Raw genomic sequence first — 16,681 nt, 5'->3', positions numbered from 1 at the left:
CTCGTGCCGGGGAGAACACAGGGATGAATGGGGGAGAGAAGTGTCTGCCTCACGGAGCTTCCGTTTAGCTTTGGGAACCAGGAAGTCAACTAGTTAACAAATAAATCATTAAGAAATGCTGGGAAGAAAAGTATAGCAAGATAAAGGGAAGGAAGGAGGATGTAGGTAGTTCACCTAGAAGTCAGAGATGTGACAGTCAAGCAGCCCTGAGTGGAAGGAGAGAATTCTTCCTGGAAGATCCTTCCAGGAAGAGAGAAAAGCAAAAGCACTGCACTGAGAAGGGGGTGAGCCTGGCTTGTTTCGAGGATTAGAAGGGAGCTGATGTGTCTGGTTGGAGTGAGCACGGAAGGGAAGTGCTGAGGCGGATCAGGGTAGCCAGGGGTCCAATCATGGGAGGCCTGGAAGCTGGGGCAAAGTAAAGCATTCTTTTTTTTTTTTTCCCTGCCTCTTTTTTTTTTTCAAATTTTCTTCTTTATTTTTATTTTCACTTTTTTACTGAGATATAATTGACATCCAACATTATAGTTTCCTGTGTACAACATAATGATTCAATATTTGTATATATTGCAAAGTGATCACCACAATGACTCTAGTTAACATCCATCACCACTCATTGTTACAAATTTTTTTTTCTTGTGATAAGAACTTTTAAGATCTACTCTCTTAGCTACTTTCAAATATACAAGCCAATATTATTAACTATAATCACCATGCTGTACCTTATCTTTCAGATGTTTTTTAATTGTTGTATTATATTGAACGTCAGAAGTTTTAAAAAAGTGCAGAGGATATAGTATTCATATGTTGAGAACATTGGCTTTTTAAAATAAAACAGTTCATTGCTCTTTTAATTGTATCCAATGAATTTTTTTTTTTTTTTTTTGCGGTACGCGGGCCTCTCACTGTTGTGGCCTCTCCCGTTGTGGAGCACAGGCTCCGGACGCGCAGGCTTAGCGGCCATGGCTCACGGGCCCAGCCGCTCCGTGGCATGTGGGATCTTCCCGGACCGGGGCACGAACCCGTGTCCCCTGCATCGGCAGGCGGACTCTCAACCACTGCGCCACCAGGGAAGCCCCAATGGAATTTTTTTTACCAAAGCAGTTTTATCTACACATGTAAATGTAAAAAAATACAAACAAACTTTCTTTAACTTGCTAGTTTAGCAATTGAATGGGGAGATGACAAAACAATATTAGATGAAGAGAAAAGAACTAAAAGAGGTGGTGAACGAGTATAAACTAAAATGGGTTTTATGGGAGAAAATCCTAAACATAACAGGTTTGGAGAACGGCAGTAAACCAAATGATCTCCCCAATTCCAACCCTTCAAGATTCCACACACTTAGACCATAAACACATTGATCACAGACAGGCCTGTATTTTTCTCTAGAAATGGTTTAAGTCCTTCCAGGCCCTATTAAGGAATCTGTGTTTAAAGCAGCTGCTTCTCCTCCTCACTTCAGTGAGATGGAATTTTTCTCGTCTCAGGGACCTTCCCTTCCAGCCTGTATCAGGGAAAAGAAGGCTAGTTTAAGTGAATATACTTAAAACTAAGTACAAGACAGGAATGTTTTTAGTGAGCTACTCCGTGGGTCCCTTATATCCCAAACCGAAGCCCCTGAATGTTTGCTAAAGATCAATTTAACAGCGACAATCTACTTTCTTGTAATACCCTAGAGAATCACCCAATGTGATGGGGAAAAGTAGAGTCCTGGAGATTTCCCATTCTCATGTCCTCCCCTGACTCACCGCGGACAAGCCACAGCAGATACCTATGTTCTTTAGGTTCTTCACCTTTAAAGGAAGAACACTGCCTAGAGTAATGTAATGTTTAATGAAGAATTCTGTAATTACATAATCACTACTAAACAAAAATAACCAAGCCTAGTGAAGCCGCATACCTAACACAGCTGCAGCCCCAATAGGACTGCAACTGTCGTTTCTGTGTCATTGCTTTAAATGACTCTTTTTTCCCTTTGACTTTAGTTATTTCAAAAACTTTCGATACTGCTCCTATGCTTCCCATGTCCGAATATGTATGCCCTTGACTGACGGCATTTCTTCATTTGAGGACCTCTTGGCTAACAATATCCTCAGGATATTTGTCTGGGTTATAGCTTCTCTAACCTGCTTTGGAAATCTTTTTGTCATTGGCATGAGATCTTTCATTAAAGCTGAAAACATGACCCACGCTACGTCCATCAAAATCCTTTGTTGTAAGTATGTTTCCTATATAAATGAATTAAGTATATCTTCGGAGAGCTGTGCTCTAGATTATATTGGCATTCAACAGATGGCGTTTAATATGAATTATATATGCTGGGCAATTTTTTTAAAGTATGAAGGTACTGTTGTTCTCTTTCGCTACTCTTTTCTGGATTGCATGAATCTGCAGTGATTTATGTCTTCGAAATGGGGTAACAGGGAGCCGATGAGTTAAGGGATGGATTATAGAGAACAGGTTGTGGGTTACAGAACTATGTTTTGTTTAACCTTCAATTGCAATAGCATCCATGCTCCTCAAGCCCAGAAAATTATTCCTTTTATTAACTATGTTAGTAATATTTTTTACTGTCTAAAACCTAGACCCCCTCCCATACCCCCGCAAATTATCTCCCCACCACCATTTTTTTCAAAATTATAAAACAAAGATGCAGTGTAGTACTTTAGAAATAGTACACCTTTTGAAGTCCATTGGCTTCTAGGCACTATTGTAGGTTTTACGTTAGTTCATTTAATACAGGAAGAAGGAAGCAGACCTAAATCAGAAAACTAAGACGGAGATGCTGGAACTACCAACATACTTTCTGTGACTCTTCAATAGGTGCGGACTGCCTGATGGGTGTTTATTTGTTCTTCGTTGGCTTTTTTGATCTAAAATACCGCGGGCAGTATCAGAAGTACGCGTTGCTGTGGATGGAGAGCTTACAGTGCCGCCTCCTGGGCTTCCTGGCCATGCTGTCCACCGAGGTCTCCGTCCTCTTGCTGACATACTTGACTTTGGAGAAGTTCCTGGCCGTTGTCTTTCCCTTCAGTAACATCCGTCCTGGAAAATGGCAGACCTCGGTCATCCTCATTTGCATCTGGATTGTGGGATTTTTCATAGCTGTGATTCCATTTTGGAAGGAGGATTATTTTGGAAACTTTTATGGAAAAAATGGAGTATGTTTCCCACTTTATTATGATCAAACAGAAGATATTGGAAGCAAAGGGTATTCTCTTGGAATTTTCCTAGGTAAATTATATTTTTCATTTGCTGGACAAACGTTATTTTTGTAGCAATACCATGGATTTCAGTAAAGCCATATTTCTCCATTTCAGAAAGTAAACAAATATAGTCAAGACTGTTTCTTTTTTTAAAGAAAAGTCCTTGCTGTGTATTTATAGGAGGTTTTATTAAATTTTTTATTATAGAGATTTAGTATGGAAAACAAAAACATACTGTCAGGATCTCTGAATGATATTTTTATTATCTGTAAGACCCTTTGATTTCACGTTCATACAAAGTGACAATGAGCTGGAGGAATTCTAATTCACTGTCTCTTCCTGTGACGCTACCAAGTTATTTGAACTCATTTTTTTACAGTCTAGATATGAGCTAAATAAATAATAATAAAATTCTTGAAACTGACTAGCAGGAGATTATCTGAATGGAAATACCAGGAAGGTTTATTACCTTTTGTAAATGCAGTTCCAAAGTCTGCAAAGGAAGGGTGCTTAATAAAACTCTTTGCTTTTTAGTTTTCTTAATTCTCCCTAATTAAAGAGGGAGAATTAAGGGTTTTAGAAAAGAAACGCTACCTTCTCTATTACAAATGAATGAGAAGTTTAGCCCTTAAAGATTAAAAAGACTTTTAAAATTGTCTAGTAGGTATCTCTCTTGCTTAAAACTAAGGCCATTCCCATGTCCCCTCTTTAACTAGGGCAGTATTATCATTTCGATTCCCCCTTCTCATCTTGTCCCCTCATCTAAGAAGTCAATAAGCTCCATCATCCTTTCATTTTTTTTAATATTCATTACCTTTTTTTAAAATTAATTAATTTATTTTTGGCTGCTTTGGGTCTTTGTTGCTGTGCGCGGGCTTTCTCTCGTTGTGGTGAGCAGGGGCTACTCTTTGTTGCGGTGCGCAGGCTTCTCATTGCGGTGGCTTCTCTTGTTGTGGAGCACGGGCTCTAGGTGCGTGGGCTCAATAGTTGTGGCTCGCGGGCTCTGGAGCACAGGCTCAGTAGTTGTGGTGCATGGGCTTAGTTGCACTGTGGGATCTTCCCGGACCAGGGATTGAACCTATGTCCCCTGCATTGGCAGGCAGGTTCTTAACCAGTGTGCCACCGGAGAAGTCCTCATCCTTTCTTTTTCATCAAATACTTTTCCCTCGAAATACACCTTTGTCTTCTCTTTCTTCCAGTCTCTACCTACTGCTGTCACCTTTGCTTAAAGCCTTATGACCTCTGCCCTGAATTATTACATTAGCCCTCACTGGTCTTTTGGCTTCTGGGGTCTTCTCTTTCCTATTTATCTGTTCACTACCTGAGTACCAAAAGGACTGAGTATCTTCTGCTCAGAGACCTTCAGGAACTCCCTACAACCAAGGTCAAGTTTAAATTAGTCACTTAAAGCCCATCACAAAATGGCCCTAACCATCACTCCCAGCTATTCTCCATCTATTCCTTCTCTTCTTCCTCTGAAAAAGAAAACACTTTATTTGTACCATTTTAATAATACTCCTCACATAAACCCTGTTTGATAGCCATTTTTTCATGGCTATGGCACACCTACAATGTTGTAAGCCGTTCCTGGCATAGGTGCACTTCGTGGAAACCCTCTGTCCCTCACACACACATATGCACACACGCTACTGTACATTCATTGGTTCAAACAGTGTTTATTAAGCACCTCCTATAGACCAGGCACTATTTTGGGAACTGGAGAAAAAACAGATTGGCCCCACAGATCTGCAGCCAGAAAGAAGAATGAAGCCAAGGAAACACATCCTCACGTCACAGGCTGACAGATGCCACGAAGGAGGAGTACAGGATGTTCTAGGAGCCCCAGATCTGAGGACCAGGGAAGACATCCCAGTAGAAATGAATCCAAACGGAGGCCCAGAGGATGAGGACACATTAGCCAAGTGAAGGCAGAGGTCGTGTTCCAGGAGCTAGAGACCCACAGCCAGGGAACAGGCCCAGATAAAGGGCAAAAGAACTATGGTGTGGAAAAAAAAAAAAGAACTATGGCATGGCTGGATCTTACAGTTAAGGTGTGGGCGTCACTACAAGGGTTTAGCACACACACATAAACATCATCTACATATACATAGCTTATCTGTGAGAGATGGAGTCCTAGGGCCCCTTCTTTTGCTTAAAAAATATAAGAATATATAGTTTTTAAATAATTTTTTTATTTTAGAATATATTTAGATCTAGAGAAAATTTGCCAGGACAGTACAGTTTCCTTATACCCCTCACCCAGGTTCCCCTACTGTTAACATCTCACGTTCCTATGGTGCTCTCAGAACACACACTTCCTAACCTTTCTATAAGTCTGTTTTCAGGATTTGTACCAGAGGAACATCTTTAACAGTCATTTTATTTTATTCTTTTTTTTAACACCTTTATTGGAGTATAATTGCTTTACAATGGTGTGTTAGTTTCTGCTTTATAACAAAGTGAATCAGCTATACATATACATATGTTGCCATATCTCTTCCCTCTTGCGTCTCCCTCCCTCCCACCCTCCCTATCCCACCCCTCTAGGTGGTCACAAAGAACCAAGCTGATCTCCCTGTGCTATGCAGCTGCTTCCCACTAGCTATCTGTTTTACGTTTGGTAGTGTATATATGTCCATGCCACTCTCTCACTTTGTCACAGCTTACCCTTCCCCCTCCCCATATCCTCAAGTCCATTCTCTAGTAAGTCTGTGTCTTCATTCCCGTCTTGCCCCTAGGTTCTTCATGACCTTTTTTTTCCCCTTAGATTCCATATATATGTGTTAGCATATGGTATTTGTTTTTCTCTTTCTGACTTACTTCACTCTGTATGACAGATTCTAGGTCCATCCACCTCACTACAAATGACTCAATTTCGTTTCTTTTTATGGCTGAGTAATATTCCATTGTATATATGTGCCACATCTTCTTTATCCATTCCTCTGTTGATGGACACTTAGGTTGCTTCCATGTCCTGGCTATTGTAAATAGAGCTGCAATGAACATTGTGGTACATGACTGTTTTTGAATTATGGTTTTCTCAGGGTATAGAAAAGGTTTTGGATCATCTTTACTATCATTATTCTGAATTCTTTTTCAGGTAGACTGCCTATTTCCTCTTCATTTGTTAGGTCTGGTGGGTTTTTGCCTTGCTCCTTCAACTGCTGTGTGTTTCTCTGTCTTCTCATTTTGCTTAACTTACTGTGTTTGGGGTCTCCGTTTCGCAGGCTGGAGGTTCGTAGTTCCCGTTGTTTTTGGTGTCTGTCTGCAGTGGCTAAGTTTGGTTCAGTGGGTTGTGTAGGCTTCCTGGTGGAGGGGACTAGTGCCTGTGTTCTGGTGGATGAGGCTGGATCTTGTCTTTCTGGTGGTGTGTTTTGGGGTGTCTGTGGCCTTATTATGATTTTAGGCAGCCTCTCTGCTAATGGGTGGGGTTGTGTTCCTGTCGTGCTAATTGTTTGACATCGGGTGTCCAGCACTGTAGCTTGCTGGTTGTTGAGTGAACCTGGGTCTTGGCGTTGAGATGGAGATCTCTGGGAGATTTTCGCCATTTGATATTACTTGGATCTGGGAGGTCTCTTGTGGAGCAGTGTCCTGAACTTGGCTCTCCCACCTCAGAGGCACAGCCTTGACGCCTGGCTGGAGCACCAAGAGCCTTTCATCCGCACGGCTCAGAACAAAAGGGAGAAAAAATAGAAAGCAAGAGAGAAAGAAGGTATAATAAAATAAAGTAAAATGATATAAAATAAAGTTATTAAAAGAAAAAAGAATTATTATGAAAAAAATTTAAGTAATAAAAAGAAAACACACAAAAAATGGACAGACAGAACCCTAGGACAAATGGTAAAAGGAAAGCTATAAAGACAAAATCACACACAGAAGCATACACATACATGCTCACAAAAAGAGAGAAAGGAAAAAACTATATACATAACTTTGCTCCCAAAGTCCACCTCCTCAATTTGGGATGATTCGTTGTCTATTCAGGTATTCCACAGATGCAGGGTACATCAAGTTGATTGTGGAGATTTAATCCGCTGCTCCTGAGGCTGCTGGGAGAGATTTCCCTTTCTCTTTTTTGTTCGCACAGCTCCTGGGGTTCAGCTTGGATTTGGCCCCGCCTCTGCGTGTAGGTCGCCTGAGGGCATCTGTTCCCCGCTCAGACAGGACGGGGTTAAAGGAGCCGCTGATTCGGGGGCTCTGGCTCACTCAGGCCGGGGAGAGGGAGGGGCACGGAGTGCGGGGCGAGCCTGCGGCGGCAGAGGCCGGCGTGACGTTGCACCAGCCCGAGGCGCGCCGTGTGTTCTCCTGGGGAAGCTGTCCCTGGATCCCGAGACCTTGGCAGTGGCGGGCTGCACAGGCTCCCGGGAAGGGAGGTGTGGACAGTGACCTGTGCTTGCACACAGGCTTCTTGGTGGCAGCAGCAGCAGCCTTAGCGTCTCATGCCCGTCTCTGGGGTCCGCACTGAAGCCACGGCTCACGCCCGTCTCTGGAGCTCCTTTAAGCAGCGCTCTGAATCCCGTCTCCTCGCGCACCCCGAAACAATGGCCTCTTGCCTCTTCGGCAGCTCCAGACTTTGTCCCGGACTCCCTCCCGGCTAGCTGTAGCGCACTAGCCCCCTTCTGGCTGTGTTAACGCCGCCAACCACAGTCCTCTCCCTGGGATCTTACCGAAGCCCGAGCCTCAGCTCCCAGCCCCGACCGCCCCGGTGGGTGAGCAGACAAGCCTCTCGGGCTGGTGAGTGCCGGTCGGCACCGATCCTCCGTGCGGGAATCTCTCCACTTTTCCCTCCGCACCCCTGTGGCTGTGCTCTCTTCCGTGGCTTCGAAGCTCCCCCACTCCGCCACCCGCAGTCTCCGCCCACGAAGGGGCTCCTAGTGTGTGGAAACATTTCCTCCTTCACGGCTCCCTCCCACTGGTGCAGGTCCCGTCCCTATTCTTTTGTCTCTGTTTTTCCTTTTTTCTTTTGCCCTACCCAGGTACGTGGGGAGTTTCTTGCCTTTGGGGAGGTCTGAGGTCTTCTGCCAGCGTTCAGTAGGTGTTCTGTAGGAGTTGTTCCACGTGTAGATGTATTTCTGATGTATTTGTGGGAAGGAAGGTGATCTCCGCATCTTACTCTTCAGCCATCTTGAAGTTACTCTCTATTCTATTCTTAACTAAACTTTCTGACAATAGGCCTGAGATAAATTAATTTTGTGAAATTCTATTTGTATGAATTTATAATGAGATTCCATGGAATATGAAATCTTTTGGATAAAAACAATGGAACACCTTGAATTTGTAGAATTTTTCCCTAGACTTCACCAGTCTTACATACAGTCTAATCAGATGAACATTTTTTAAACAACTTTGAAATTATATGGAAATTTTATGTTCACTATAAGGAATAAGATGATCACTTTTAGGATTTTTATAATAGCAAGAATATAACAGAGCAACAAAGAAGTCATTATTATACGATAATGATAAGTGAGAATCTTCTGAACATATTTGACCCTGAAAGAGTAATTTACATAGTTGAATTTTTAATTTTTTTTTTTTCCTTATTTTTCTAAAACAAGTCTAAAAGGTTCTGAATTTTAGTTTAGATTACTGTGGGCAATCTGAAGAAGAAATAAAAATGTATTTTAGTCCTGTGTATTATTATTTTTAAGACCAGAAAACATAAGAAATAATGTTTCTGAGGCTGTTGTCTTCTTGATATTCCAAGGATATCTTATTCATATTCATAAGTTAAAGGAGTAGGGGCATATTGATTTCTTGAGCTGTACATGTGATTACAGTAATCCCTTAAGGTTTGAATTTGCAGAGAACTAAAAATGAAATAGCTTTTTTCCTGCTTTAAAAACGCTAAAATTTACCTCATGATATACATAGATCTGAATTTCAAAGTCTACAATTCTTGGAAAAGTGTTGATGTATTTAAAATACCTTTTTGATCTGGCAAACCCAGTTTTTTTAACTTGTTCCAGTTTATAGCCTTGGATTCAGGGTTTTAGCCGATTTACCACTGGGCTTATAACAAGAATGCTTCCTGGAAGTACAGGGGAGGGGGAGAGGCACCATATTGAACATCTAAGTAACACAATATTTCTACTGTTGATTTATACACCGGAGACGTTAAGAGGTGTGCTTTTCCCAACAGGTGTGAATTTGCTGGCTTTTCTCATCATTGTGTTTTCCTATACTATTATGTTCTGTTCCATTCAAAAAACTGCCTTGCAGACTTCAGAAGTGAGGAATAACACTGGAAGAGAGGCGGCCGTCGCAAACCGTTTCTTTTTTATAGTGTTCTCTGATGCCATCTGCTGGATTCCTGTATTTGTAATTAAAATCCTTTCCCTCTTCCGGGTGGAAATACCAGGTCAGTCCCTTCTGTTATTCCCAAGTACGCTGTGCTTTCTTATGTCCTTTGTTTGACGAGGCGAGAATACAGTCCGTCACATATAGTGAGTTCTCCATAAATACCTACAACTTGAATACAAAGGTTTAGGATTTCCTAAGTGTTTTATAATCAGTATTCTAAGATAGGAACTGAGTAATGGTGCAACCCAGACAAGAATAACAAAAACACAGGAGACAGAGAAAAACTAAGTCTTAGTGTCTTGCTTCCACTTGAGCTACATAGTGGTGCTTCACCAAGAGTACCTAAAACAAAACAAAATATACATGCCCAGGTTTCACCCTGGGCCTCTGAATTTAGTCTGTAGGGGCCAAGAGCTCTACATGGGTGTTTTGTGATTCTAAGGTGCACACCCCTGGTTAAGAACCACCAGTCTATTTCATGGCCCTAGCCATGTGGTTGTCACACTGTGCCCTGGGGAGGTCTAATGTTCCATGCAAGTGCCTATCTAAAAGGCCACAGCCCTACTTCAACCAGAGAAAATCACCTTTCATTAGTTAGGATTTTGCTTGAAGGCCTTTCTGGGACCTAGAAATTGTAGCCATCCTAGGGTCCACCCAGGGCTTTTGCCCAGCCCTCAGGGAAACAAACTTTGGGATCATCTTCAACTCACTTTTTCAGCCTATTGCAAATCTATTTGGAGTGTTCCTCCAGGGCAGGAATTGTCTTCTTCATCTTGGTAGAAGATGTTTTCAGGATTTGTACCAGAGGAACATCTTTAGCAGTCATTTTATTTTATTCTTAACTAAACTTTCTGACAATAGGCCTAAGATAAATCGATTTTGTGAAATTCTCTTTGTATGACTTTATAATGAGATTCCATGGAATATGAAATCTTTTGGATAAAAACAAAAGAAGTGTCAAGCGTGGGGTTGACACATCAGAAGCCCTTATAAAAGAGTGATGAATGTACAAGTAACAAACACCTACAACTATTTATGTCCCTCTGCCTTGCCAAATGCCTCACTGCAAAATGACATACAACATTTGCAGCATCCCCTTAACCTATGAGCTTAGTCTCACAACAAGGTTTTCTGATAAGCAGGGGAAGTAATCATTATTCTTGGTGAGAGTCTAAGACATTTCAGATCATGATATGGAACTAGAACAGGAAAAAAAATCATGAAAATGTTATTGGGCCACACATTGGTCTTTCTCTACATTTTATAGTTCAGTCCTTTGAGGTTTGTCTTGAATACCTCAGTGCACCTAGGAGAGAAGTCTTTACCACACTTGACTAAGCCCCTCCTTGCTTGCCCAACTTCCCATGGTGTTGTAGAAATTGCTACATTCGTGGACCTAAATGCCCCGTCCCCACCCTCCAAGAACTCTGGGGTCTGCGCCATGATGGTAGGTCCCTGAGAGTACATGGGGTCAGCCCCAAAGATAAGCTGGCTTCAGCCCTCCCATCTCAGGACTTACCTGCTAACCTTACATCAGTGAGTCATCCTGAGACGAACAGGAAGTCTCATTCCTGATCACAACCTCCTTTGGGGATACAACAGACAAAAAACAACTGACCGTTTTGCTTCAGTCACAAACTGTTCGTATCTAATTTTTTTTTAAATTAAGGACATAATATAGTAATATAAAACTTCATTTAATAAATCTAAGGTATGCTAAATACAAACGTATTTCTTTCGTATTCTTTCCAGTTAAAAGGAAATAAGGGAAAGAAAGAGAAAATGGGGTGGAGAAGAGGAAAGGCAAACATAGAAAAAGGAGAAGGGAGAGATCAAAGGGAAGGAGGAAAGGGCAGATAAAGTCAGAGAAGAAGTGGAAAAGTAAACCAGAGGAAGAACAAACACGATGTAGGGAACAGAGCAGGGCTAAGAGAAGAACAAGTAACAGTGTCTGAAGGATGAGAAATTTACAGGATGGGGGGGGAAGGAGGGGGTCACAAAGGAGAGGGGGAGAGGAAGGATGCTAGGCTTATGTCCAGCTCTCACCTGAGCTGGCAGTTCTCAGACTTTTGAAGATGGGGGAGGAGACAGCAGAGTGTGGTGGGACTGGAGAACCCCAGGTTCTGAAAATGTGCTGAAAATGGTTGTCCGCAGAGCCGGCCCAGCTCACTGACTTCAGTCATGTAAGTTATCGTCAGCCCCTTTCACAGATAAGGCAGTTGAGGTCTGGGGAGTTTAGGGGATTTGCCCACAGTCACACAGCTAAGAAGTGTGTAGCCCTGGGAGCAGGCTCTGTTTAAGAGAGAAAATAGATTTCATTCTAACCAAGCAACTGATGTACCGTCGGCCCTCCATAGCCCTGCGTTCCAAATCCATGCATTCAACCAACTGCAGACGGAAAATATTGGAAAAAAATTTGCAGAAAGTTCCAAAAAGCAAAACGTTAATTTGCCTTGTGCTGGCAAATATTTACATAGCATTTACATTGTATTTACAACTCTTTACATGGCTGTACCTTGTATTAGGTGAAGTAATCTAGAGATGATGTAAAGTATACGGGGGGGATGTGCATAGGTTATATGCAAATACTATGCCACTTTATTTAACGGACTTGAGAACCTGTGGATTTCGGTGTCTGTGGAGCTCCTGGAACCACTTCCATGGTGGATACTGAGGGACAACTGAATTCAGAAAGGACACTGCCATCCAAAATTTCTCCTCACTTTTTCTGGCATATTTCCCTTAATATTCTATTAGCCTTTGTAAGCCTTCACACAGAAGGAATTCATTGAGTTTGGAGATATATTCTTTTTTGCTCTTCAAATCTTCTGACTGCACTCTGAATATAGCAGTGGGGATATGAGGGCAGGGCAGGAAGACCTTCAGGACTGAAATTCAGACCAAGGTCAGAGCTGACTCTGGACCAGAACCTTCTAGTTCTGGACACTGTCCTATTGATTATGAATTATTTCCTCATTTTCTTATTTTTCTATAAGGAAGGGCAATAAAAACAAAAATACATTATGTATCAATTTATAGTGTATGAAGTGTTTTCACATATCTCCTCCCATGTTGTTTCGTAACAAAGTGCGAAGTAGTTTCTGAAACTCAGAAAAGTCGGTGGTAGGACCTTGAATTCGTAGCTCCCATGCTCTTCCAGCAGAGAGCTTTTCCATGAGGTGAGAGAGGACGTAAACGAGCCAGGTGGCCGTCTCAAAAGTAGCTTTGACTATAAAATGTTCTGTGTCTCGTGTCTATGAAAACCTCAGCTTTCTTTCACACTTGGTTTCCTTCTCAGAAGCGATCACTTCCTGGGTCGTCATTTGTTTCCTCCCAGTAAACAGTGCCTTGAACCCAATCCTCTACACTCTCACAACCAGCTTTTTCAAAGACAAGTTGAAACAGCTGCTGCACAAACATCAGAGGAAATCGATTTTCAGAACTAAAAAAAAACGTTTGTCTACATCCATCGTGCGGGCCGATGACTCCTCTTCACTGAAACTTGGCATTTTGAACAAAATAAACCTCGAGGAGAATGTAGTGCAACCAGTTTCCTAGTCATGGTTTTGGAGCACTGGACTTTCGGTGGACTACCTAAAAAAACACAGCATTTGGAAGATGACATCTGCAGTGCTTTTCATCTTTACCAATGGCGAACGTTTCTGCACAGAGGGCACGGCAGGATGATGTCAGGCACTGCATTCCGATGGCAGCTGTACTGTTTATCAGCTGGGCTGAGAACTGTACCTGAGAGTTCTCCTCACCGACATGCCTGAAATGCACAAGTGAATCCATAAATAGCAGGCTGATAAGCAGTTGTTCTCTAGCTCGTCAACGCGGCCAACCTACCAGTGGATGCCCACACGTTGGCGCTGCATGGTCTGTTTTTAAATTGAATTGTGCTGTCTATAAAATGAAAACAGTCACGACATCTAACGCTAGCGTGGCAGTAATAGCATAAGCCTAACATCTCTCTCCTTGCTTTTTCAACGTCAAATGAAATCATCAGCATCCTGCTGAACTGATAGCGAAGGATTTCCGAGATGTCCACCCACTCAAGTCCTGCCCTATGGAGGCCCGTGGATTAGCGGCTTTGAAAGCAAAACTTCATACAAGGTTCAAAGTCGAACATATGACCAGAGAGGCACGCTGACCATTCGCCTAGTACCATTCACCTTTTCAGCTTGTATTTAATGTGAGAAGAACTGAGCCCTCAAAATACTTTTCTTAAGGTTGCGCATGCCATAAAGGAAAATTGGGAACTCCAACTGCCAAAAACTACATTTTATTGTGTTTTAAAGTATAATTTCTTAAGAGCAGTATCCCTATTGCTGGCAAGTTCTGCCATCATAGAACACACAGATAAGAAGCGTTAAGGGGGATTTAAGAACACTGGACTCAGATCAATTCCTATTGTTTTTAACAGAAAGGCTGATAAGTTTGGATTTGTTTTTTGAAAATGAAAAGTAGTTGTGAAGTCCTGGACATGTTTTTATATGGAAAGCTTATATGTCAAAAAAAAGAATCAGGTAAATAAAATTATATTTTGCATTTGTCTATTTAAATTCAATAAAGACCACAGATAGGGCTTATTGACTGTTACCCATGTTTTTCTTGGTAGAGAATATAACTAGGAAACAAACACAGCACCGCAATTAACAAGACACTTCTTTACATTTTTCTTTCTCTTCCCCCCTCTTCCAAAGCATGAAGCAGTAACTTAATTTCTTTACTCTTCACTTCATTCTGAGTTCCTTTAATGAGATGAAATGTAAGCAGCTGACTAAGAACTCCACATCACCTCCTACTGCATATTGAATGAGATGCCCTTTTATCCAGTAGCATCCAGGAAAGAAAGAATCCCAGAGTTTATGCATCACAGCTGTGTCGGTAATTTACCTGTTAGTATCTAATATTGACTAAAACCATCATGGGAGTTCCTTTATTTTGATCAAGTGAGATATTTCTTACACTAGGGCAGTCTTTTCACTCTTATTCTAGAAATAATGTCCCTACCCATTGACTAGGCCACCCTTTTTCCTTATAGTTTCAAAATTCCCTCTGTCTTATCTCCTCACTATGATTAGTTGCTTCCCAACTTGTCTGTTTTTTTAAATGTCCTTTGCCAGTCCTTGAAAATCACATGATTTATTTCTAATATATTTCCCAACATCAAAAGCATAAATAAGGAATAGACCCTGAGCGTAGGGTATCTCAATCTTAGCACAAATGTGTCTCCCAGTTTCCCATTCTCGAGCCTCAGGCATGGGCCAAGAAGCAAGGATCTGGGAACTGTGTTTGTGAATGTCTGCACTCTTACTGTTGAGCTTTGGACATGAGGAGAAGCACAAGGTCAGATGCACCAGGGAATTTGGCAGCATATTTCACAGAAAAATGGAAGCTCTATATTGGTCAGCAGCATGACAAATAGTATAAAATTGAATTCTAATAGCTTAGTGATTTACAATCTTATTCTATACTGCTATATAAATAGAAAACCATCAGAAATATGTTTGATTTTAGCTAATGATAGTGTTTTATCTGGGCTGAGTGAAGTCTTTTGTGTTGGGTCAGACTTGTTTTCTAAACCCAGCATTTCTATGTGGTTGTGAAAATACCACCTCTGTTCATGAGCCATTTACCATGACAAGATAAACATCAATTAAATGTCACTCTAGAATTTAAGAGGCCACGGACTGTGCCATCTCTGAGTAGGAGAGGGTGAGGGCAAATTACCTGATCCACGACCTATTATGCCTTTGTGTATAACGTATCTTGTCTTGAAAAGAAAAAGATATTCTAAAAAATCAATACGGAACCTCAGACATCAGTACAAAGAGAGGCTTTGTGGTTTATCTGTACTAGACATAGCCAAGCTTTTCTACATCACTTTGTTTTATTCTTAAGTTTTATATCTAATTAAAGTTAAACTATTTTATGCCAATCACAGTTGCTGAAATAGCTTCTTGATGGTAAGGTACTTTAAGTGAAATTAGGCATATCTGAGCTTTTGTATAAATAGTAGTATCACCTTCCCCCAATCCCATCTTACACCCCAATTCTGCGGCTTCATCTACCTGGTCTCTATAAAATCAAGGAGCCACAGAAGCGGGCCCATCTCCCCAGTGTTTGTCTCCTAAGGATGACTCGGTTGCCAGATCAAATTAGCATTTGGTGATTTGCTACCTATCTACTCATGCCACATTTTCAAGATTTTATCTCACCCCAGGTGATTCTTCACTCTGCTTTACCATCCTCAAGTTCATAGGCAGTGCAGAAATCCAGAGAATGCACATGTTAGAGATGAGAAATGGTAAAGACTTCACATCAATCATATCCACCCTATCGTTTGATAAATATTCCAAGGGAGTCTGAAGGAAATGTATCTGCCAAAATTAACAAGGAATACATGTAAGACATATTTCTTTTTAGTTTTTGCAGTATAACGTAAATGGGCATATGGTTCTATTTAATAAATAGACTTAGGCAACTTTACTCAAGAAACAAAACATTGAAGATAAGTATTTTATTTCCTTACTCTGGTAGATAAGAGAGAATGATTACAAAGATCTCTCTCTATGTGTCTATTTATATATTTATCTGTTTATGTATGTTTCTGTTTATATGTCAGTTGTCTGAAATCTTGTTTATGAAAGAAGATGTATATTTAATAATGATAATGTTGATCTCTGACCAGGAAAATGAAATTAGATGATTCTCCTTTTAAATGGCTTTTCAGTGGGAGATCTCAAAGTCCTTGAGAAATACTTCCCAAAGCCCTGAAAGCTAGTTGAAACCTATTACTCCATGTATTTCATTACACTAGTCTTCTGGATATTTCTCCACATGACACATATGGAAGAACCAAATTACAAATGAAGAAATAGAGAACAAAAAGGCCAAGTGACAAAATTGCAGATCCAGAGTGGGGATCTTCTGCTGTCTGAACAGCCTGGTCCCCGTCCATAGTGACACCTCCTACCCCCAGGACCTGAAGAAACTCATAACAATTTTGAGTTATAAACTCATAACTACTTTATACAGAAGAAATTATTTCTGGACTATCTGGGAGCTAGTAAAACGTTCACTTGTTTAGTGATTCTCGGACTTCATGGTGCGAGGGTGTCTGATTCAGTATAGGTTTTGTAATGAAAGCTGTATACTTTCTTGCT

At 41.2% G+C, this 16,681-nt stretch overlaps 1 protein-coding gene across 1 annotated transcript in view; it reads left to right on the top strand.

The window, feature by feature from the left end:
• The window catches only part of RXFP2 (relaxin family peptide receptor 2), a gene marked incomplete at both ends in the record, with an annotated part of 60,688 nt that extends 47,621 nt beyond the window's left edge, over positions 1–13,067 (top strand). The window contains 4 exons of the mRNA XM_079721713.1: positions 1,986–2,215; positions 2,824–3,234; positions 9,349–9,567; positions 12,808–13,067. Coding sequence (XP_079577839.1) covers positions 1,986–2,215; positions 2,824–3,234; positions 9,349–9,567; positions 12,808–13,067 — 1,120 coding nt within the window. The remainder of the gene's footprint in view (positions 1–1,985; positions 2,216–2,823; positions 3,235–9,348; positions 9,568–12,807) is intronic.
• Between the last annotated feature and the right edge of the window lie 3,614 nt (positions 13,068–16,681).

The sequence above is a fragment of the Hyperoodon ampullatus genome (assembly GCF_949752795.1).
Source record: "Hyperoodon ampullatus genome assembly, chromosome: 16".
Taxonomy (NCBI): Eukaryota; Metazoa; Chordata; class Mammalia; order Artiodactyla; family Ziphiidae; genus Hyperoodon; species Hyperoodon ampullatus.
The sequence above is the reverse complement of the archived record's forward strand: the minus strand, read 5'-3'. Positions and strand labels throughout refer to the sequence as shown.